Raw genomic sequence first — 24,129 nt, 5'->3', positions numbered from 1 at the left:
ATATTTAACATTTTATTCAAATTTTCTGCAATTTTTCTGCAAATTTCACATTTCAACTGTTTCTCCTCTTTTCAACCTAACCACTTCTGCATACTTTCAGCTGGAGACACCATTCAAACTTGGGTCACAATACATTCAGCTATTACGAAATGGGTCAGCTTTTTCAAATGTTAAGCCAATTTTGAAATACAACTGTTTCAAAAACAGCCTTTTCATCAAATCTTGTTTTTCCAATAGGTTTAAATCTTTCCACTGTTGTTATTTCAACTTCAAATTCCTTCAACCAAGACTACAGCAACTAGTTTTCCAGCAAATTAAAGATTTTCCACTTTTTTAGCATTGTCACCTATCCATATTCAAATTCATCAGCATTCTTACTGCTGTTTCGCAGCAACAGCTTTTTCTAGTTATTATACTATTCCACTAAGAACAGAAAACACAAACTAAAACTAAAACATGATCTTTCTGGCCTTCCTTGATGCAAAATCATCAACAATGTCATCATACGAAATCTGCTCCCCTATTGAATGATTGATACTGATGACAGCAAGGCCAGTAAGCCGTTCCTGAGACATGGTTGATCTCAGGTATGACTTAATTAAATTTAGTTTAGAAAATCTCCTTCCTGCTAGAGCCACAGTGACTGGCAGAGTAAGTGCAATCCTGAGAGCAGTTCAAAAGTTGGGGCAGATCTCCAATAGACTCACAACTAGGTCCACATGCATATTAGGAGACTGCATGAGTTTGATGACATGCTGTTTTGTAGACAGCATGTCATCCCAAACAACTGTGCAGATGCTGAAGCGGTACGACCCCACCTCAGATAAAGACTGGGCCTCAGCGTTTATAGCAGGACCTTTGGTGTTGTCTCTCAACTCGATTAAAACCTCTCATGGCAGTTCCCTGGTACCTCATGGGCTCAACGCTCTTGACCTTGCTCTCCCACCTTGTTCACGACCAGAAGTCAAGACTAAACCAATTCACCTGGGTGACCACATAATCGTTTTGTATCACCTAGTTTTATTAACCATTTCACACAATTCAGAGAAACGTGCAGGAATTATAGGCCTGTATTTATAACATTATGAATGAGATGTGCGTTATTTGGAAGATTCATTAGTGTACTGCACTATACAATCCCCCACCATGTCATGAAAAAATGCCGCCCCGGGCAACTGCCCGGTTCGCCCACGCCAGAAACCGCTTCTGTACCAAATTAATGAAATATCGAACCTGCTGGTGCCTCATCAATGTTTCAGTGCACTGGGTAATTGCATAGATACTTGTCAGAGTGCAAAGCTTAGTGAATTTGAATGTGTGATTAATTTTAATTGGCCCTTTCCCAAATGTTACGCTTTGACAGGGAAACTTCCATAAAGACCTATGGTGGGAACTTCAAAATATAGTTTACAACAAGCAGGAACCTGTTGTTCATGTAGGGATTCATCGTTAATTAGAATTTGGTGGGCGAGTATGATTAGTTTTGAAATTGGGAGAATTTGTTGTCAATCTTTTGCAAAATTAAAAAGCAAGTATTCCACAGTCCAAATGTTTCTATTAGTGATTAAGCAAGACATTAACAATGTTTATCTGATGAGGGGTTCTTTTCTTCAGGCTTTTCTGAACCAGCATTGCGGTGAACTAGTATCAATCTGCGAGGCTTATTTGGCAGACATCATTCTCAGTGAAAATGGAGCCCAGAGCCTCAATGAAGAGCTGATGGTGAGAACTCCCACACTGCCATGTTTTTTAGCCACTGATATCACAATTTTGATGGAACATTTGCATTTCTGTTTTAATAAATCAAGCTGTTTACTCAGATAGCATAATGACATTTGTTTAAACAAAGTTTTACTGTTTTATCTTAACGTGAGTAAATACAGTGATATTGCATACTGAGTAGTGATCACTTGCTGCCTGTGTATAGATATAGATGGAATCACTCTGATGTCACCCATTCGTTTGTGAGCTGCCTTGGAAGTTTGATGGCCAAATCTTGATCTTTTTAGGAACCTGAAGTAACTATAAATGATCAAGAAGGTTAAGCTTAGAGTGATACTTAAAATGTAAATAGACAAAAATGTGTATCTTTAAAGATTAATGTCTGTTTATTTATGTATTTCATTTAAAATTGTCTACCAGCGCATTGATCAGAAGGAGTGACTGACTAATAACACCATCATGACTTTTAGGAAAAATGTTTTGACGTCACATTTCATGTGAGAAACTCATTCTTTTTGAATGAAAGTGCTGGAGCCAGACATGTTTTAGAAACGGTGCATTACCACTCACACCTAAGCTTAACGTTTAGGCATCGGTGACAACTAACATGAGGACATTTGTGTCTTTGCCTCACTTTTGAGACTGATGAAAGCTACCTCTTATCTGCAGTCTATGTTATGGAAAGACTTTTATCAAGATTTATTTAGGAAAAGCTACAAACAGCAAATAAGATGTGTTAAAAATTTAAGCAGGTGTGGATAATGTACTCAAAATGTAGAGTACCGGTACCCCTTCTGTTTGACACAATCACAGACGCAATGTGCAGAACCATCCAAGGCTAGTTCTTGTATAGCCATGTGTCTTTTTTAACAGAAACACTTTTTTGCTTCCAGATAAAGCACCTCCACACTTTGGGTGTGGTATCACTCCACTGTCCTGCCAAGGTTGGCAAGAAGACAGTGCTGCTTGTGGAATCTGTCCTTACAGCACATTCTGACAAACTGGCAGGTATGGAAGATAGATCTCTCAGCGGCAGATCCTTTCAGATGCATACAGTCAGTAATAGGTTTTCACTGTACATTCTGATTGAGCATCCAGAAATATGCTTTGGAGGTTAGACGAAGTGTTATCACATCTAATTCTCCAAATATAACTGTGTTCTTGAATAAATATTGTATGAATAGCTGATATTGTAAGTATAATGCTTAGTGTTAGGTTTTCTGTTTACCAGTTTTTTTTATACCAACCTCCTCATCAATGTCAGATTTGACATGGTATCAAAAAAATATAACAAAGAATATATGACCAAAATCCTGACTAACTAGTTCTTTTTGTTTGTTTTTATGTTTGTAATGACCAGAGTGCCAGGAGGAGCTGCCAGTCTCACTGCCTCTATCTCAGTTTAAAGAAAACTCTCTGCCTTCTAGAGTCAAAGCTCATGGTGTCATCACTTTAGGTAAACTACACTGTCTCTCTGTCTCTCATTGTCTGAGAAATATTTTTCGGTGTTTGTTGTTTCATCTCATCGTTTTTTGTTGTCTTTTTTTTGGTGTCTTTCTGGATCAGGTAAACTGTGTTTGCAACACGAGGAACTAGTCCAAAAGTACTTGCCAGTGTTTGCCAGAGAGCTTGAGGTCGGCACAGAGGTTGCTGTACGCAACAACATAGTAGTGATCATGTGTGATCTGTGTGTTCGATACACAAACATTGTGGATCACTACATCCCCAACATCTCTGCCTGTCTGCGAGACGATGAAGCTGTCATCAGGGAGCAGACTCTCATCATGCTGACCAACCTGCTACAGGTGGGTTCTGTTCTCTTCAACAAGTCACAATTTTTTCGTTGTTGACAGAAGTCATACATGACATCATAACTTATAGTTTGACACTTTTTTTTATTGTCAACACTAGTCTGTATACTTCTCTAAATATCTTATTGAATATTGAAATTGGTGAGTGAAGCCTTGCTCGGACTACAAGACTTTTCTAGCCGAATTTTCACATTTAGGCAAATATAGGAAGTTGCAAATAAATGGCCCAAAACTGAAACAAATCAGCGGGTTAATCAGAGGTTATCAATCACCCTGTGCTAATGCCTCAAAGACATGATTATTGAGGCCTCCGGGCATGTCGCAGTGCCCGGCTGATTATTAAGCTTATTTGAGAACCTCCATGATGTTTCCATTGTGTGATACCAGCCCATTTAACAGTTTAACAGCGAAATGATTAAAACAAAGCAATTTATGACCTCCTGTCGCAGATCAGGAGTGTTTTGTGAGCACATTAGGGCCTGAAAACTCCTAATTACAAAAGGGGAAAAGTTGCGATGTGCGAAATACACAATGAGCCGACTAACACTGAAGTCTTGTTGTCTGAACTTGGCAGTTGGAAACCTCTAATTCAATGAAGTATCTACAGATCATGATCTTTCATCAGTCAGAGTTGATGTTTTTTAACTGTCATTTGTGTTTGGTAGGAAACAAACCCAGCCCTTAACTTCTTTGAACATTATTAATCCCCCACTGGTATTTCCAACCCACCGTGTGTGGAATGCCCCTTACCTACAGAACACACACTTTGGTGTTGTCATGCAGTAAATCAAAGAGGAATTTCTACAGCAACAGTCCTGTAGCAGGGTTGCACAATCGTCACTAAATGCCTCTGATGAATTGTTTTTTTTCTAGGAGGAATTTGTGAAATGGAAAGGCTCTCTCTTCTTCCGCTTCATGGTTGCACTGGTTGACCCAGTCCCTGCTATTGCCAGGTAAACTACTATTGGTGGCACAAATTCTTTCTGTGTTAAGTCAATCCTGTTCTATTAAAGCTGCATGTTGTATTTAGGGCTGCCACAAACAATTATTTTAATAGTCGACTAATCACCTATTTTTTATTTATTTATTTATTAGATTTTTTTCGATTAGTAACTGTATGTAAAACATACAGCTTATCGCACCAGGATGCAGCTGCTCTTATATAACCATCATTATCTTTCAGCTTGATGTGTTTTAGGTATATGCTAACTACAAAAAAGACAATATCATAGTTCATTAACCCTTTAATGAAATATGCACCTTGTTGCAACAAACAATTATTTAACTGTGGAGCAAACACACAAAAATAAATAGTTCAGTTTTTTTTTTTTTTGTTTGTTTGTTTGTTTTTAGTTTTTTTTTTATTTCCTTCATTTGTCTCTGGCATCAAACATAGCTGTCTTTAAATCAAATGAGGGAGGCACCTGAAACTAAGGAATTATTCACAAAAAGTTTTGGTCTCACTGACTCAAATATAACACCAACATGTTCAGTTTGGACTCAGTCAGGACATTTGCTTGCTGAGGTGTGCATGTAGCTAGCTTTGTAACAAAGCCGTCCATTGAAGATGAACCTTTTTTAGCACTGAAACGGAACGTTAGAAAACATTAGTGTTCCTATTCAAACACATCATTGTTGTAACGTTACAGAAAACACATGAAATATGTGCGCTAAGGCTAATTAATCAAATCATCATAGCTAATGTTAACATTTACAGTTATCAATATGAGTAAGTAGCAAGTTAACTCTCTGGTTACGCTAATTTTAGCAGCTAACTAGCCAGTTAGCTTACCAAGATGACGGTCCCTCTTCACAATCAGCCACAACAACATGCTTCCTGTTCAGGAGCTCGTGCATCGTCGTTGTGCTGCCGTGGAAGGCAAGTTCTGCCTTTTAGATATTGCATTGCACACATTTGTCTTTAGTTTTCTTAAAATGCTCCCACACTTTTGAGCTTCGTTGCCGGGTAGCCATGATACCCCGGTTACCACTACTGCGCATGTGTGTCAAGGACAGAAACGCAGACTTAGCAGTGGAAGGTGCCGCAGCAGCTTTGAGAGAAAGACAAAGTTTGAAAAAGAAAAAAAAAACAAAAAAAACGACACGTCGACTATTAAATTAGTCGTCGATGATTTTAATAGTCGACATAATCATGACTAGTCGACTAATCGTGGCAGCCCTAGTTGTATTGTGCTGTAAAACAACAATGAAAATATATTTTTTTAAAGTCTGATCAGAATTTTCCGTCATCAGCCTGGTATCAAAGCTCCAAGCTGCAGGAGGGTATTTTTTTCCTGATACATTTTCTGTCAGTGCGGTTACATGTGGGCCATCGGATCGGATTAATGGCTAAATTACAATAAGATCTGATTCAGCTCATGTAACAAGCTTAATCCGACAAGAAATCGAATCGAATCGGGTTACTTGCGATCAATAACTCGATCGGATTGAGCATTCTGCGCATGCTCGAGATTTTTTCCCGCGATCGTCACCCGAAAGTCGAAGGAGACGATATTATTGCTGTCGCCGCCGTCAGAAAGAAACAAAGAACGCGATGGAGAATACACCGTTGTGCATCGTGTTTGTGCCATAACCAGCTCATCACAAACTAAATGTAGAGGGACGTAGCTTCATCTTACTCTTCGTTCGCCATCTTTCTGAATGCCTGAGTTGTTGTTGTTGTTGGTGGTGAAGACTCAACAGGAAGTGGCTCTATTAGCGATAGCTGAAATGGGTACAGCGCCACTTATCTACTGTGGTATTGCATGCTTTCTGCCAGTGATTCGATTAATTCACCGCCATATATCAAAGGATAATTACCCTCAGATAAGGAGCATAACTCAACTATAACTATAAGTATAATCGAGTTAATCTCATCACGTAAACCCAGTCAGTGTTAGTATTTTTGACTGACAATGTGCCCCACTTTATGGTCAAAATGTAACAATCTTTAAAGGCAATGTACACGTTAAAGTTTTATGAAACAAAACTAAGTCTCAAACACTTTTGGGACCTGCTGGAATGGATTAATTGGCAGCAAGAAGTGAATCTGAAGTAGAAATTCTGGAATCTTTTGTAACAAATGAAGCTGTTTAGAGAGCAAATCAGAGCTGACCCAGAACTAGTATGCTACTCTTTATGAAGAGTACAAAATTTGTCATGTTATCTACCTAATCTAATCTTGTTTCCTGTTCCAGTCTGTGTGAATACTGCCTACTCCATCTCTTGCTCAAGAAAAACCCAGAAATGTTAAGTCAGCACTTCATTGAGTGCATCTTCCACTTCAACTCATACAGCAAGCACAAGTCCTACAACAAGTTCCCTCAAAGTGAGAGGTAGTAAACATAATTTCTAACCCAGTTTTTCCTTTGTTTTTAAAAAAGTACTTTTGATGTGGAGTATACAAGAAGTTAAACCTTAAATTTATTAGTGATTTTTGTTTTTGAGTAATTATTTTTTATGTATTGATTTATTTATTTATTCTTTTGTGAAGAGAAAAGATTAGTTTTTCCCTGAAAGGAGCTGAGAACCGAGAAAAGCGCTTTCGGATCTATCGCTTTCTGTTGGAGCACTTCACAGATGCACAGCGCTTCAATATCACCAACAAGATCAACCAGACGGTCTTAGGTAAGCACACATGTGGACCTCTAAAGTGAAACTAAAATTGGAAAGAAGACAGAGACAATTCCTCATTCATCCGTTTCTGGTTCTGCTAGCACTACACTCTACCCTCTATCTATACTTGCATGCATGTGTAGTCTAAGGTCAAGGTCAAATTTTGTTTTATAACTCATTTAAAAACAACAAAGTGCTTAATAGTGTTTTAAAGACAAGAGGCACAGTACAGGGAACTGATCAAATACTTTGTGGCATGGTGTGGGAACAATCACCTCCTCTTTAACACAAACAAAACGAAATGGACTATTGTAGATTTTAGTAGGACCAGGAGTAAAATAGGATGTCTCCATCCAAGGTGAAGAGGTGGAGGTGATTGAGGAATACAGATACCCGAGGGTTTACCTGGACAGCAGATTGGACTGGAAATGCCACATTGAGGCTATCTACAAGAAGGGACAAAGTCTGGCTATGTGTTGGAACTGCCTTGGAGCCCCTGAAGCAAATTGTTAAAATAAGAATGCTGCCCATGTTATCTCGTTATTGTGCAAAAAAGAAAGATACAGGAGGTCCTTCCTACCAGCAGCAATACATGTTTATAATGAAAGCTTTTAATGATTGCATTAAAGACGAACAAAACTGCAACAAATATAATTTTCACAAATATAATGAATAAAGTATTTTTCTTTTTCATCATGGGAGCACCGCCAGCAGTCTAAGCCTATAGCAGCTTAACTATGGGATGTTTCAGGCTCACCTGAGCCATCCCTAACTATAAGCTTTATCAGAAAGGAAAGTTTCAGCCTGATCTTAAAGGTAGAGAGGGTGTCTGCTTCCTGAAGCCAAACTGGCAGCTGGTTCCACAGAGAGGGGCCTGATAACTGAAGGCTCTGCCTCCCATTCTGCTTTTAGGGGCCTGATAACTGAAAGCTCTGCCTCCCATTCTGCTTTTAGGGGCCTGATAACTGAAGGCTCTGCCTCCCATTCTGCTTTTAGGGGCCTGATAACTGAAGGCTCTACCTCCCATTCTGCTTTTAGGGGCCTGATAACTGAAGGCTCTGCCTCCCATTCTGCTTTTAGGGGCCTGATAACTGAAGGCTCTGCCTCCCATTCTGCTTTTAGGGGCCTGATAACTGAAGGCTCTACCTCCCATTCTGCTTTTAGGGGCCTGATAACTGAAGGCTCTGCCTCCCATTCTGCTTTTAGGGGCCTGATAACTGAAGGCTCTGCTTCCCATTCTGCTTTTAGGGGCCTGATAACTGAAGGCTCTGCCTCCCATTCTGCTTTTAGGGGCCTGATAACTGAAGGCTCTGCCTCCCATTCTGCTTTTAGGGGCCTGATAACTGAAGGCTCTGCCTCCCATTCTGCTTTTAGGGGCCTGATAACTGAAGGCTCTGCCTCCCATTCTGCTTTTAGGGGCCTGATAACTGAAGGCTCTGCCTCCCATTCTGCTTTTAGGGGCCTGATAACTGAAGGCTCTGCCTCCCATTCTGCTTTTAGGGGCCTGATAACTGAAGGCTCTGCCTCCCATTCTGCTTTTAGGGGCCTGATAACTGAAGGCTCTGCCTCCCATTCTGCTTTTAGGGGCCTGATAACTGAAGGCTCTGCCTCCCATTCTGCTTTTAGGGGCCTGATAACTGAAGGCTCTGCCTCCCATTCTGCTTTTAGGGGCCTGATAACTGAAGGCTCTACCTCCCATTCTACTTTTAGAAACTCTGGGAACCACAAGGAAACCTGCAGCCTGAGAGCAAAGTGCTCTGTTGGGGAAATATTGCACTGAAATACGGTGAAGCTTGGTCATTAAGAGCTTCATATGTGAGGAGCAGAATCTTGAATTATATTCTGAGTTTAACAGGGGGTTCCTGTAGTAGCAGAAGCCAATACCATCTGGAGTAATTATATAGCTTGATAGTTTCTTCCCAGCTTAATTTTTGTCTGAATTTAGAAGCAGAAAATTCAGTGTCATCCAGGTCTTTATGCCTTTCAAACATGGTTGTAGTTTAACCAAATGATTGGTTCAAGATTGGATCTAGCACAGAACTCCATGACTTACTCTGGTGTGTGAGGAAGATTCTTAGTTGAACAAACTGGAATCTGTCAGATAAATATGACTTAAACCAGCCTAATGCAGTTCCTTTAATCCCAATAACATGTTCAAGTCTCTGTAACAGAATGCTGTTTATGTGTGAAACACTGTATTTCTGACTGAAACTCTTCAAACAGATTATTTCTATGTAAATGATCACAAAGTTGAACTGCAACTATTTTTTCAAGAACTTTAGACAAAAAGGGAGATTGGATATAGGTCGATAATTAGCCAACACTTCTGAATCAAGAGTAGGTTTTTTAAGTAAAGGTTTAATTACAGCAACCTTAAAAGTCTGAGGTACATATCCTATCAACAAAGACCGATTGATCAAATCCAATATGGAAGTGTCAATTAAGGGGAAAACATCCTTGAACAGTCTGGTTGGGATTGGGTCTAAAATACAAGTTGATGGTTTAGATGAAGCTATTGTGGTTAACTCGGAGAGCTCGACTGGACAGAAGCTATATACATATTGCATATTACATACATATACATATTACAAATACATTTCAGGTTCTAAAGATACTTCTGGAGGTGTGATACATCAGTAACAATAGTGGAAATTGATCTTCACTCTGATGGAAGCTATTTTATTTGTGAAGAAGCTCATGATGTCATCAATTAATACTGCAGCAATATAATTTCCCTTCGAGGATTAATAAGGTATGATTGAATTGAATAGAAAACTAGGTTAGATGGTTATTTGTGAACACTAAACATCTTGGGGCATCTTAAAACACTTTTTTTGTGAATTCTGGACCATTACAAAGCTTGAAGAGAAGGCTTTTTTTCTTTTTCTATCCCAGCATGCTTTGCAGACGAGGAGCTGCCCCTGGATGCAAATGGTGCTGAAATTTTATCAGAGACCTTCAACATCTTGAGTCTCAAGGAGATGAAGTTGCAGGCCATATCTACTCCAGCAGGTGGGGCTACAGGAGAGGAACCAGATGAGGAGAACATGGCCTCAGTGGCCAAGGCTGTCCTCGAGGCTGCTAAAAAGAAGGTGGTGTCACAGGTGAGAAGTTCTGGCCATAATACTTTTAAAAACTAAAAAAAACAAAGCTATTATATTATTAGTTACTTGAAGTAATATAATGCAACATTTTTGTCGATGTATGTCCTTACAGCTCTAAAGCCTATTCAGTTATTTTCACAATTCTAATGATATAATTATAGCATCTCCAAGGAGTAAACCCTTAATACGTATTACTGTCATATGTAGTATAATCCCAACACATGGTTGTATGTTGTTGCATTGCAAAATAATGCATTTTATGCATCTTATTTTGTAAATAAGATCACAGTTAATTACCTTCTGAAACTGACGGGATTCTTACCTTCTTCCTTTGATCCTCAGGTCCAGAAGAAGACCTTCATAGAGAACACAGTTCCCTTAATCATTAGCCTGAAAAGCCTGCTGGAGCAAAAACGTTCTCCCATCCTCAGAGACCTCATGACCTACCTGCAGGTAGTGTGGACATTTAGATGCTCTCTTCCATCATGAGGGAAGAGCAGTACAGAAACACTGTATTTTTCAAACATGCTGTACTTTTATTATTGAGTTGTGTTGCATAGACTTACTGAGGAGTAAAATGCAATATAGTAGTTACACAGGTTATGATCATATTTCCAGTCTCCCAGGTCATCGGCTTTTAGTACAACTAGATCAGGTTGGTTTTTGGAAGTTGACTCTAAAAACGAGGAACACGGAAAGCACTGCAAAAGTTTACACGGCTTTGAGGCCTGTTGTGATTGCATCGAGCCTTTGGTTGTAATGATGCACTGAATGTATTCCATCAGGTGACAATGCAGGACTACCGAAACGAGGTGAAGGAGTTTTTCTCTGGTGATGAGCAGCTGGCAGCTGAAGTAGAGTTTGCTCTTAAGATGGCAGAAAAGGAAAGAGAGATGCAAGAACAGATGGACAACTGCAGCCTGACAGGAGACACCAATATGGCCATTGCACAGGTCAGATCATCCTACATATGAGAAACCATCCGTGTCAGTATACTAATTACAAACTAAAAAGAAGATGGCAAGTTTGTGTTAATGTAAAATAATGTAAACAGCATGCAATTTTTGCAAATTAGAATATATTTGTAAACTTATATTTTCTATTAAACATGGTACAAGACAAAAATATCCATCCATTTTCTATATCCCCTTATTTCAATTCAGGGTTGTGGGGGTGCGGGAGCCTAAAAAAGCTGCTATTGGGCAAGAGGCAGGGTACGCCCTGGATGGGTCGTCAGTCCATTGCAGGGCCACATGGAGACAAACGACCATAAACACTCACACTTACTCCTAGGGTCGGTTTAGAATCATCATTTAACCCAGTGTTTCTCATTTCCGGTCCTCATGACCCACCGCCCTGCATGTTTTCAATGTTTCCCTCCTCCACCACACCTGATTCAAATGATCAGCTCACCATCAAGCTCTGCAGCGGCCCGATAAGGAGCCATTCATTTGAATGAGGTGTGGTGGAGGAGGGAAACATGGAAAACATGCAGGGCGGTGGGTCATGAGGACCGGAACTGAGAAACCCTGATTTAACCTAACATGCAGGTGTTGGTCTGTGGGAGGAAACCGGAGTACCTGGAGAGAACCCACTCATGCATGGGAAAACATGCAGTACAAAGTAAAGATGTAAGAATTATAGTTCTAAATGTAATATTTGGGATTTCATCACCCATAGTAGTGTCAGTGACACTGCACAACAGACAATTCTGTAGTCACTGCAGCAGCTCAAAAAACCCCAACAACTTGTATATACAAGATCCACATTTAGCTGGGGCTGAGCTCATTTAAGATGTACTGAGGGGAAGTGGAAGGGGTGTCATGGGTAATTTAGACGTCTGTGCCAGGGAGGCATTAATACTCAGGGGTGTGAAGGATTTCGCAGTACTATGGTCTGGTTATCATCCTAGCTTTTCTGACTGTGTGCACAGTTATGTAAAACAGGTGAAGTTGGTATCAAAGTGAGAAACAGATTATACTATTGGGTGAATACTCTGTTAGAGTGAATAACTAAAAAGATTTTGATATTGTTTTTCTTTTTTAAGTTTTTATCTTACTAGCACTAGTCATGAGGAGGGCTTGGTGGCCTAAATGGTGGTAATCAGTCGTTTTGTTAGTTATGCCAGCAACACTTTTGTTTGAATGTTTTCAGTGAACAGTACCTATGTGCTATATTTTGTACTACTATTTAGTTTATTCTTAACACATTTGCCTCTACAATGTTTGGAGGCAGACTGGACTATGACTAGACTGTTTGGGGGACAATACATCTGAATACCTCTTTCTAGTTTAAACTATGATTCATAAGACTTTCACCATTACAACAGTCCTGTCATTTATTTTTAAAAACAATAGCTTATTGTGTTTCAAGAATAGCTCATTATTTAAAGAGATTTTTCTAACAAAAATGTCATTTTCTTACATTAATAAAAATGTAGTCAAGTGTGGTTATTCTGATCTCACCTCAGGATGCAGTCCAGGATTCTTCAGTCAAGCTGAAGCCACTCCTACCATTTAACTTTGCTACACCACAGCCGCCTTGTCCAAACCCCAAGTTAGCGAGACTGGCACTGAGTGACCGGTAGGTTTTACTTTGATTAATGATAGCGTGAGAGTCTGAAAACCGTTATTTGATTATAGAGGAATACAGGAAAAATGAAACATATAAGAAGTTTAACTTTTTCTGTTTTTTCAAGTCAGTCGCAGTCCTTTTATAGAGGATTCATGTGTTTTGTAGACACATTGCAGAAAGAAATATTAACATTTTGTTCATGCATAATTAGAATTAGTATTGGTTTTTTTATTGTATTGATCGGTTTGTTTTGACTGAGTTGATAAGTTCTGCTTGGATGTAAAATATCATTTTAGTTTGTTTAAAATAACATGAAAGGTAAAGGTCAGTAACAAATAAAAATTGTGGAATTTATTCAGCGACATTGCATTTGTATTATCTAAATCAGGTGAACAGTGGTTTGCATTTTTAATATTCCTCTTTCCAAGAATCCACCTGTAAACGGCATTATTTAAAAGAAAAAGAAAGAAAAGAAAAAGAGATAAAGTAAGTTTGTTTGTTTGTCTGTGTTCATCAGGTGTGTGTCCAGATCCAGGCAAGAAGAACATGCCCAATCAAAGTCAATGACTCTGGAACAAACGGGTATAACATCCTTCAGGCAAAAACTGCAATTTACTAATTACCAGAGCTGCAGCAGAGTGAAGCAGGTCACAGGGGTAAAACTCAAGAAATATTGATCCAGAACATATCTTGGGCAGGAGGGGGGGCACACCTTGAACATACTGCTCGTCCACCACAGTGCTAACAAATAGATAAACAACAGCAAGTTGTCACAATCCTCGCTAGTTCAGTATCCCTAATTAACTTAACACGCATGCCCTTGAACTGTGGACACTAAAGCACCCAGAAAAATCCTTGCTAGCAACCGGTAAACCTACAAACTCCAAACAAAAAGCTCCAGCTTTTTGCTGTCAACCAACAGTTACCCTGTGCAACCACAGCCTTTCTTGCAGAAAAGTGACCTGAACTTTTTTCTCCATCTGCCAGTGGTTAGTGGTTGCCTTTGTTTTTACATCAATCCCATCCACATCCATTTGTTTGACTACTGGTTTTTAACACAGGTACAGTATCAGTGGTGTGTTTGTTTCTGCTTCATCCAATAAGCAAAACTGCCTTTTTTGCAGTTACTTTCATAGAGTATCTTAAACAGGTTCATCTCTTGTTGTCAATTCAAAAATTGGAGTTTTAGCTGGAAAACCACAGCACATTATGCATGATTTTTAGGTGGCAGAAAATATATAAAGTTGGTGTAATGGAATTCCCTAATATCCATCTCAGGCAGTATGATATTACAGAGGTCAGTATTACCTCACATCAAGGACTTTCTGGGTTTGTATCAGCTGGTCAGATGGGACCTTTCTGCATGGAGTGTGCATGTTCTCTGTATTTCTATACCTGTGTGGGTTTTGCTCTGTTATTCCCGATAGTCCAAAGATATGCATATTGTATGACTGATTCTAAATTGGACATACTCCATACACACTTACCCATTTTTCGACCTACCAGTGTGATTTGACTCGTGGAAGTGCTCCTATCTGACCTGTTTTGAAGTATATACTGACTGACTGACTGATGTTTTTCTTTGACTTTTTTACAGTGATACTTAAAGGATCTGTGAATGATAGAGCCTTCAGCACACCAAAAGGTAAGAACACATAAATGTATAGGCACTCGAAGCGTGTATTCCTGCTTCAGAGTTAGTCAGGAAACTACCATTCAGATGGCAGTATTAAGATTTGTGTCTAAACACCGTATTGAACTTCCCCTTGTAAACAGTTAGCTGAATTTACGTCAGTTTCATCTGGATTTAATCAGTATGGATCAAATCTTTCCATCTAATATTGCCGTGTAGAGAAAAGATTACCCAGCATAAACACACACACCTTAAATTGTTCATTTTTCCTCCTCCCTATGATCTAGGTGTAAATGTCAACTTAACGTTTAACGAAGGACTCAGTGCAATCTTCAGTGATCAAGGAACAGGTAAGATTCTCCAACTTTAAACTGTCTCAGTAATCTGGTGAGCATGGAAATGAGAGCCTGTTAGAAATCACCCTCAGTTTCTTCTAAATTAACACCAAGCAGTCTGCTCGATACAGATGCCAAAGTTAAATCTGTGTTTTCTGTGTCCTCACAGGTCTAAGTGGGGAGAGCAGTGTCCTTCATGTGCGGAGAAATGAACATCAGTAAGTTTGTTACTTTGCTTTTAGTCCCACACAGTTTATGTTTGAGTTGCAGTTCTGGTTCTGCACGTCCATCTAAATATAAGTATAGTCTTGGAAGTGACCAAACTGAAAAGATGGATGGCACTCTCCTTTCAAATAGTTGGACTGTGTGTCTACATCCAAATGTGGTAATCCCCCTTCAAATTTCTTTTTCAAAATTTAGATGGGAAATATATCTTGCTTTGGACTTTTTTCTTTTCTTTAATCCCTGAACGGTCACAACATTTCAACAACCAGCCTAAACTGTGTAGTTGGCCTTCATCCCTGCTGTGATCCATCAATGCACGGACAGGGGACTTTAGGGTTATCTTGTGATGTCTGGCAAAGGACCACTTGCATGAGATCCTTACTGCTACTGAAACAGTTACTGAGCATTTTCTTCAGCTTGGGAAGCACATTGTTCTGCTACCAACAAAGGAGACTCCTGAATGGTGTTTAAGAGTAATACTTCATGTCACCATTGTTGGCTTTTGGCATTTTAATGGGATTTGTTGACAATTAAATAATTCATTTTACAGTTAAAATTAATACGGCGATGCTTAAATTTGCGAACCCTTTACAATTATCTGTATGATTTAATACATACGGCTTAAAACATATACTAAAGAAGTAGTTACATTAGGTAATTTGTCTATTGAGAAAAAAATCAGCCAATATTAAATATCTATGAGAAATAGAAGTGGGTGCACCTCCAGGATAAGCAGATCATTTTGGAATTAAATTGACCTTTAGATGTGAGTAGGCATTGTGAGTTCTATCAAAGTCTGATCATCATAACTCACTGGGACATGTGTCAGACACCACACAAAGGAAAACTGTGCTGGGAGTCAGGTTTCTACTAGTTACCTGGCTTAACTGATGCTAATAATGGAGATCTATCTAAGAGTTACTATAGTGTCATTCTTATTATCAACTTGGTAAGTCACCCTAGGTTTTCCAACTCTGAATGTGTGCACCTATCAATCCATTCATTTTTTTATACCTGCTTAATCCAATTCAGGGTTGCAGGATGGGTCATCAAATGACAAATCAGTCAATATTTCTATCAGTCTAAAAATAAATGTAATACATCTGCTGAATGCTGCCAAACCAGCAAAGCTGACAAAAATGAAAAGAAGTGCTGACAGTGCAAATGTGCAAATTAATAATCTGATTAATATCACTGCCTCATCATCAAAGCATGAATTGATCTGACCATATGATTGTGTATTGTTTTAAGTAAAGGGGCTGCGGGTGTATTCTTGAGACATGTGACAAAGTTTCCATCTTATTTTGTTAAAATGCAACACTGGTGGTTTAAATGCTCTTTGTACCAAGAAACAACAAACAGGGAAACCATTAAGACCTATCAGTACATTTCTAAGTTAATCTTCTGTCATCCAGGCTCGTAAAAGTTTAATGAAAAGGTTTCACTGGTTTCAGTTAAGGTCTTTTTAAACATTTTATAGGATGGATGTGGTAGGGCTTGGCAAAAAAACCCAAACTATTTCATGAATTAATTCAACTTTGTGGTTTAGGACAATTTCTTTTTAAAGGGGGGGGTGTGTGTGTGTGTGTGTGTGTGTGTGTGTGTGTGTGTGTGTGTGAGAGTGTGTGAGTGAGAGTGAAATCTACCATTGAACTCGTATTCAAATGTTCTTGGATGAGATATTGGACCCATATTGTTCGCAAATGTGCCAGAGTCTGTACGGAAGAGAAATGCACGATACATGGAATGGAATGTGCTGTATGTATTTGTGTGGAAAACAGACACTGAAACCAAAAATTGATCAATTTTAGAACATTTTCCTCAGTGAATAAGAATAATTCTGACTCTTTTTAACACTTGCTGTTATATTAGAAATGTTATACTTTATGAAGGATTCACAAACCAGTTTAACTCTACCACTAATACTAATAATTAGATGTTTGTTGAATCATTTTTTTTAGAAATTCTTTTTCCAGCAGCACAGATTTAAAACCTGCCTTTGTAGTACTACAGGACGTGTTCCATTTCTGTTGTTTTTATAAAAGCTTTGTATGGAGCGGGCACAGTTTAAGCCTCAGCTGTGCTGGGGGGTTTGTTTGGTTTTTTCAGAGCTTCTGCACGAAGGCAGTGGAACGTACAGTCTCCTCTCCGTCAAAAGAGAAGACCATCCAGAGTTTAGCTGTTCAGCTTCATGGTCGTTTCTGTTTTTGTCTTCTTTTTTCCAACCTGGGCTACACTATAGCTACCACCGTTACTTATAACTTCTATATTTCTATTTTGAATTATTAATAATTTGACATTTATCTTTGATCTATTTGTATCACTTTCCTTTACTCAATTACCCTCTTTTTGACAATAAAGTTGTTCTAAAAATGTGTATATCATCTGGCCTCAGCTGTTTTTCAAGAGAAGTTTCACAGAATTACGCAATATAAATTTAACGTTAAAAAAATGTAAGCTATTCTTGAATTTGAGTTGGAAAGTTGTTAGCAGAAGGCTAGAAAAGTAAGTGATATTAAAAAGAAACCTTGGAGCTATGGGAAAATATTAAATTTTATGTTAATCAGCAACAGGTCGGTAATATGGTTGGGTATAACGAGCACCTTAGAGAGTCTCAGAAGTAAAGATGGGACAGATCTTTAGCAATCTGCAAAAAACCCTACGAATTGTTCCGCAGTTTCAGAGTGATCTTCCTCAATTTCAAATTGTAAAGACTTGGTATATTCCATCATCTACAGTACGTAATATCGAGGGATTCAAAGAATCTGGAGACATATCTACACAAGGGGCATGAAGAAAATTCAGTACTGGACTGAATTCATAAATTCATATGAACACAGTTCACTGTGCCATCCACAAATGCTGGTTAAAATTCTGTCATGCAAAGAAGAAGCCATAAGGGAATGTGATCCACACACACAGGCATCTTATCTAGGCCAAAGTTCAATTAAAATGGACCAAGGCAAAGTGGAATACATTTCTGTGGTCAGACGATTTGAAATGGTTTCAGAAATTATGAGCAATACATTTTCCAAATTAAATGGGAGAGGGAACATCTGACTTGTTATTGGCGTTCAGTTGAAAGCCTGCATGACATGGTGCACTATGCCAATGGAAATGACAACTTATATCTGGAAAAGAACTATCGATGCTGAAAGATATGTACAGGTTTTGGAGCAACATATGCTGTTGTCCAGAAGATTTCTTTTTAAAGGGAAGACATTGAATATTTCAGCATGTAAAACAGCATACTGATTCTATAACGACAGCATGGCTTTGTAGGAGAAGAATGGGTGATGGACTGGCCTGTCTGCAGTCCAGATGTTTCACCAGTTAAAATCTTTGTCTGCATCATGATACATAAAATACAAAGAAGATCCAGAACTGTGGAGTAACCAGACTAAACTGAGTGACTTGAATTGAACGACTGTTGTTAAAAGAAGAGGGGGTGCTACACATTGGTAAACATGGCCCTCCCCAAACTTTTTTGAGAGATGCTGCCTCCACCAAATTCAAGAGGAGCTTATATTTTTCACGAGACAGCCCGATTTCTCACTTTTAACATTAGACCTGTTTTCTACCTTCTATCATACATGACTTGTGAGATATGCCACAAACAAACAGCAACACCAGGCCAGGGATACCTGATACTGGAAAAAAATCAATTCAATCTTAAATTACTCAAATCTAAATAATTCCAAAGATTTTTTTATAGGGACATCCCTAGCTATAGACAATCCCATTCAGACCTGCCTAATAAAGAGTGTGCTCTCCTCGTCCAACCAAAAGAGCTCTGACCAGTCAAGGTGTGGTCAAAGAACGTCTGAAGGTGTTGTGGAGTGTCTTTCACCAGGACCTTAGCAAGGATCCTTTGGGCTCTATGGGTTGTGGGGAGAGTTTTCGTGTATTGGGCTTGCTTCCCTATCAGATCCTATCAGATTGGTATCTGGAGAGTTTAGAGGTCGAGGGAACACCTCAGAAAAAATTCCGAAAAAATTCAATCGCAAAAAATCCAACCGCAACATCCGGGAACCCAAGGAAGAGCAATCGATTCAAGATTCAAGATCGTAAGCGTGCATCAAGCAAAAGGAGCGACCATGAGTCACCCCAATACAATTTCGGCTTGTCATGGTGACCGGATTTTAGTCATGTCCAACAATAATGGGGCTTCGGTGAGTATTTTAACTCTTCTTTATGCCATCAGTGTGGTTTGTGTCTGTAAGATTCAGTAACGGACAGCTGACAGCTCTACATTAACAGACCGTATTGGACATGAACTAACTAAAGCGTACAGCTGGTCAGAATACGCCTTTTTTCTAGTTTTTAATTAATTTAATGATGCTGAGATCCTTCGACAAGCTATTAGGAGTGATTGGTGGAGTTCTGAAACCAGGAGCGCACTTGAAGAGCGAATATGAGCCGCTGCAGCGTAGGGGGAGGGGGGGATACATCATTTCAGTGCATAAATATTTAGTGCTAGAAATTCAATCACTTTTGGTCTTTTAAAATCCGATGACACAGAGTTACTAACAGAAAGTGCCCATGCAACGGCATGAGCAGGCTAAGGAGGGCTTAAGGGCTGCTTGGTCATGAAAGATTCGTTCCCTCTTTAGGGCACAATCTGCAATATCTTGGTGTACTTACTTTATTTTGACATAGTAGCTATAATAGCTATAGGATAAAGCTGAAGAAGCAGCTCCAGCAGAACAATGCTGGAGATGTGTGGAGAGGATTGAACTCCATCACTGGATGGAGCAAAGTGGGGGGTGGGGCTAACAGACTGAACCTGTTCTTCAACGTGTGACTCCGCACCCTCCCCCCATCCACCAGAGCTCATTGCCTGCCCACCCTCCCCTACACACCTCCCTACAGGCCCCCATGGAACCAGGGACATCAACTATGTTCCCCATGTCCCAGCTTAACTCTAGTGCCCCTTTCCCACATCCTGATCTTTTGGACTTTCCCACCTCCACTCACAGCCTGGCATCCTAGCTCTGTGAGGTAATTGCATACATCTTTAACCTCAGCCTCAGACTGGACAGGGTACCTATCCTGTGGAAGACCTCCTGTGTGGTTCCTTTTCCAAAGAGAGCACACCCCAAGGGGCTCAACCACTTTACCCCGTTGCACTGACTTCACACTTGATGAAGGCCATGAGAGGATCATATTTGACCACCTTCACCCGTCAAAAGGGATTTAGACCCCCTGCAGTTTGTCTACCAGCTGCACATGGGGTGGATGGGCCCTTTCTGACCTTGAGAGTGCCATTGTAAGACCATTTTTCAACACCATCCAGCCTTCACTGCTCAGGTGGAAGCTGGAGTGTAGGAGCGGACGATCATTTGGCTGCCTGGAACCATCGACTACCTCACCAGCAGACCTCAGTAATTGAAGCTCAGAGACCGTGTCTGAGGTGGTAGCCTACAATACAGGAGCCCTACAGGAGCCTATTTTATTCTATTCTATTCTGTTCTAACAAAATGCTTTATAAATTACCAAACGTTATTCAAAAAAATCTGACAAACTATTACTGTAATGTTAATATGGCATTTTAATGAACTGTACAAGAGAAGACAACACAAACGCTTATTTTGGTAAAACCTGTCAGCTCTGAGTGTTTGTAGGATTTGTTCTTAAGAACTGTTGGTAAATTATGCCCAATGTTTGAATACAGCCTCATGAAAATCTTCAAACTGTCCACTGTCCTTTTTTCATAGCTTCAGAAGAAACTATTAGAATGAAATAAAATCCATTTGAAAAGTTAGACTTTCAACTTTTTGCCCCTGAATTTGCCCCTACGTTTATCAATACAAAATAAGATTAGATTGTTCATGTGTCTTAGAAATTATGATGCAGCTCTCATGTTGCAGCAAGTATGAAAGGTAAATGTGTGCAAACATTGCTGATTGATGGTTCTGTCTCTCATACTTGCAACTATGACAAATACATGTTTGGGTTGTAGGCTTGATGTTATGGTTCAGAAATGTATGAACAAACAGCATATCACTATGTTTACTCAAAGTATTTTTTTGAGTGTTTCTATAACCAGTCAAAACCAGTTTCGCAGTTACCTTAGTTACCTCACCACCAGTCGATTACTTATAATGGGCTTCCAGCTGTATAATGTAGTCAAATGGAATTCTGATGCTACAATGAGTGTCGTACCACAATAGTCATTGGCAGGGCCCAAAAATGACTGAGGTCATTAGCCGGATTCAGAGGCATGCTCCCCTGGAAGTTTTTTTCATTCCATTATTTAAATCTGGTCATTTTCAGAGGCTTAAAGCAACAAAAACAACATCATAATGACTTTTATTTTGTTTATTTGTTTTGTTTGTTATCAGAGAACATCAGCCTCATCCTAAATGATTTAAAATTGGAGAATGAATTTCATCAAGTCATAGATTAGTAATAAACAGGAATGAATTGCCCTGGTACAGAGGGATAATATATACAAATGCTTCATATTTCCTTCAGTATTTAAAATAGATACCCAAGCCCTATTACACTATCATGTTGATGATACTGCCTAATCTGTTCACTCTTGTTAAGGAAAACCAGCTTTTGAACACATTTCTATTATAATCTTACACAATACTTCAGTTATCCTGCATTATACATCTGACTTTTAAAACGTATACAGGTCTGGCATAGTCTCTTCCTTTTATAGCACCTGCTCCCCCTCTATCACTGCTCCTCTTCTTGCTGCTTGGCCCAAAGATGAGCTTGGTTTGGCTCAGCCTTTTCCTCCCTGTCCTGTTTTCCCTTTAGTGAAGAATATAAAAAACACTCAACACTTTTTTACCAAAGCATTTTTCTTATTTTCTTATTTTGTGTGGAATTATTGTGCCAGAGTTTTTTTTATTCGACATATTTATATTTAAATTCTTATCCTTAATTCTTGGTAGCAGGTAAAAAGAAAATTTTACCACACATTGTACTATGTATGATTATGTATGTGGCAAATAAAACTCTTGAATCTATAAACGCAGTCCAATACTAAACTGATAGAAATAAAAACAATACTCCATTTCAACATCATGTTTTCAGATGTGTCAGAAATCTTAAAAAACCTTGAGGTCGGTGCGGAGCTTTTGAAATTTGAGGTAAAAATGAGGCATTCTGAGGCTTTTAGAAGGACCATTATGGTGACTCATGAAGTAAGGGCCAGTTACCACAGAAAATGATTTATTATTATAATTTTGAAAATTAACCGGGTGTTTTATTTTGTTTCTGCGCACTACTTCCTGTCCCGCACGATCTGCTCTGTGCCGTGTTGCTGCGTTGTGCTCCGGCATCTGGCAGAAAATATATAAGAGGTTCAGCATTGAATATTGATAAATCAACACTGAATAAACGTTCAATCGAAGACGTCGCTGACATTTCAATCGCAAAATGAATGTTGACTCAACCGGTGGAAATTGATTGACGACCGGTACTAACCAAAATTAAACTGATTCGTTTGATTTGTTTCTTTGCTATCCGAGTAGTACGCTGGGCTGCAATAAAAATCTCTCCACATTAAAATACATTTCTCACAGTCATCTACCACTTAAACTGCTCTCCACCTACATTTTTAGCTTGATGTGCTGCTCTTCCAGTGACTGGTGAGACTGACTGACTCACTAATGGTAGCGTCCAACGTGTGTGGTGGTTACCATAGCGACAGAGCATGTTGTTGATGACGTGCAGCACGTAAGCCCAAACTTAGCCACTGTTTTATTACACCGTACTGTCGCGCTACTCTTGGCTCTTCAAATATAAAATCACCACAATTTAAGCAAAAAAAAAAATAAAAAAGATACAGAGGACAAGACCTCGGTGTCCTCTATGGTAGTTATGGCCTTGGCCATTGGCACAATCGAGGAAATTACTGTAAACAGGTGGTAATCTTATTGTGCTGGCAGCATCTTCGTAGTATATTGATGAAAAATATTACAGTATGTAGTGTTTGAAAATATGTTACTCTGTTTTGTTTACAGCTGTGTCACTGGGCAAACCAAATCCTGATGGAAAAATTTGGTTAATGCTGTGGAAGGTTGATGGAGAACAGAACAGTAGTTTACATGTTTGACATCTACACAATTTATCGACTAGTTCTCATCTTTTATTAGTGTGGCTACACTACCCAACTTGAAACACAATAAATCAGTATTTCCCAGTCCTGGTCCTCAAGGCACACCGCACTGCATGTTTTCCATGTTTCCCTGCTCCAGCACACCTGATTCAAATGAATGGGTCAGGTCTTTAAGCTCTGAGAGTACAAGCTGACATTCCTGGCAGGTCATTGTTATCTAGATATACAGACCATTCCCTTTTGAAATAATTAATAAAATCAGGGTCTTTTAGTAATGATGTATTAAATCTCCAATTCCTAGCTGGTGGTGTAACTCTGTTATTCTTCAGTGTGATAGAAACTGGAGCGTGATCACTGATAGTGATGGGGTGGATTTTGGTGTCTGAAATATCCCTCATCAAGGAACTGCTAACTAAGAAATAATCTATTCTTGAATATGAGTGGTGTACCGGTGAGAAGAAGGTGTATTCTCTAAGAGTGGGGTGGTGGGAGCGCCAAGCATCACAAAGACCAAAATCTTTCATATACTGTTTAACAATATTCGTGGACTGCCAGTTCCGCTGACTTCCTGAAGTACTGAGTCTGTCTACTCCTGAGTCTAATACCATGTTAAAGTCCCCTCCTATGATGAGTGTGTTATCTGAGTGATCAGAGAGTGAAGTGAAAAAGGAGTGAAAAAATGAGGGGTCATCCACATTTGGACCATATATATTTGCAATGCATAAATTCATATTTTGGATCGATAAATTAACTATTAGAAATCTACCTTCTGGATCTATAACTGTGTTGTTTACGGTGAAATTTACTCTTCTATTAATCAGAATGGCTACACCTCTTTGTCTGGAGTTGTAACAGGCTGAGTACACATGAGGAAACTGTGCTGTGGTGAGAACATCAGCTGCAGTCTTTCATAAATGAATCTCCTGTAATAAAACAATGTCCGCCTGTAAATCCTTCAACTTATTGGAGATTTTTAATCTCTTCATGCACATTCCATGAGATAAACCTCAGCGTGGACATGCTCAGACTAACG

At 39.2% G+C, this 24,129-nt stretch overlaps 1 protein-coding gene across 2 annotated transcripts in view; it reads left to right on the top strand.

The window, feature by feature from the left end:
* ncapd3 (non-SMC condensin II complex, subunit D3) overlaps nucleotides 1-17,386 on the top strand; it is a 40,926-nt gene extending 23,540 nt beyond the window's left edge. Inside the window, exons 20-35 of one of the 2 annotated variants that reach the window (XM_072391607.1) lie at nucleotides 1,615-1,722; nucleotides 2,616-2,730; nucleotides 3,083-3,178; nucleotides 3,289-3,527; nucleotides 4,407-4,486; nucleotides 6,731-6,868; nucleotides 7,027-7,160; nucleotides 10,044-10,252; nucleotides 10,595-10,705; nucleotides 11,038-11,205; nucleotides 12,723-12,835; nucleotides 13,344-13,408; nucleotides 14,424-14,471; nucleotides 14,747-14,809; nucleotides 14,964-15,012; nucleotides 17,129-17,386. In XM_072391607.1, coding sequence (XP_072247708.1) covers nucleotides 1,615-1,722; nucleotides 2,616-2,730; nucleotides 3,083-3,178; nucleotides 3,289-3,527; nucleotides 4,407-4,486; nucleotides 6,731-6,868; nucleotides 7,027-7,160; nucleotides 10,044-10,252; nucleotides 10,595-10,705; nucleotides 11,038-11,205; nucleotides 12,723-12,835; nucleotides 13,344-13,408; nucleotides 14,424-14,471; nucleotides 14,747-14,809; nucleotides 14,964-15,012; nucleotides 17,129-17,198 — 1,806 coding nt within the window. In that variant the 3' untranslated portion in view covers nucleotides 17,199-17,386. Of the gene's footprint in view, nucleotides 1-1,614; nucleotides 1,723-2,615; nucleotides 2,731-3,082; nucleotides 3,179-3,288; nucleotides 3,528-4,406; nucleotides 4,487-6,730; nucleotides 6,869-7,026; nucleotides 7,161-10,043; nucleotides 10,253-10,594; nucleotides 10,706-11,037; nucleotides 11,206-12,722; nucleotides 12,836-13,343; nucleotides 13,409-14,423; nucleotides 14,472-14,746; nucleotides 14,810-14,963; nucleotides 15,021-17,128 lie in introns of both variants that reach the window. The other variant, XM_072391606.1, reaches the window with a different exon arrangement.
* The last annotated feature ends 6,743 nt before the right edge of the window (nucleotides 17,387-24,129 follow it).

This window comes from Leuresthes tenuis, unplaced genomic scaffold (genome assembly GCF_036924035.1).
Source record: "Leuresthes tenuis unplaced genomic scaffold, fLeuTen1.0.hap1 SCAF_8, whole genome shotgun sequence".
NCBI lineage: Eukaryota > Metazoa > Chordata > Actinopteri > Atheriniformes > Atherinopsidae > Leuresthes > Leuresthes tenuis.
The sequence above is the reverse complement of the archived record's forward strand: the minus strand, read 5'-3'. Positions and strand labels throughout refer to the sequence as shown.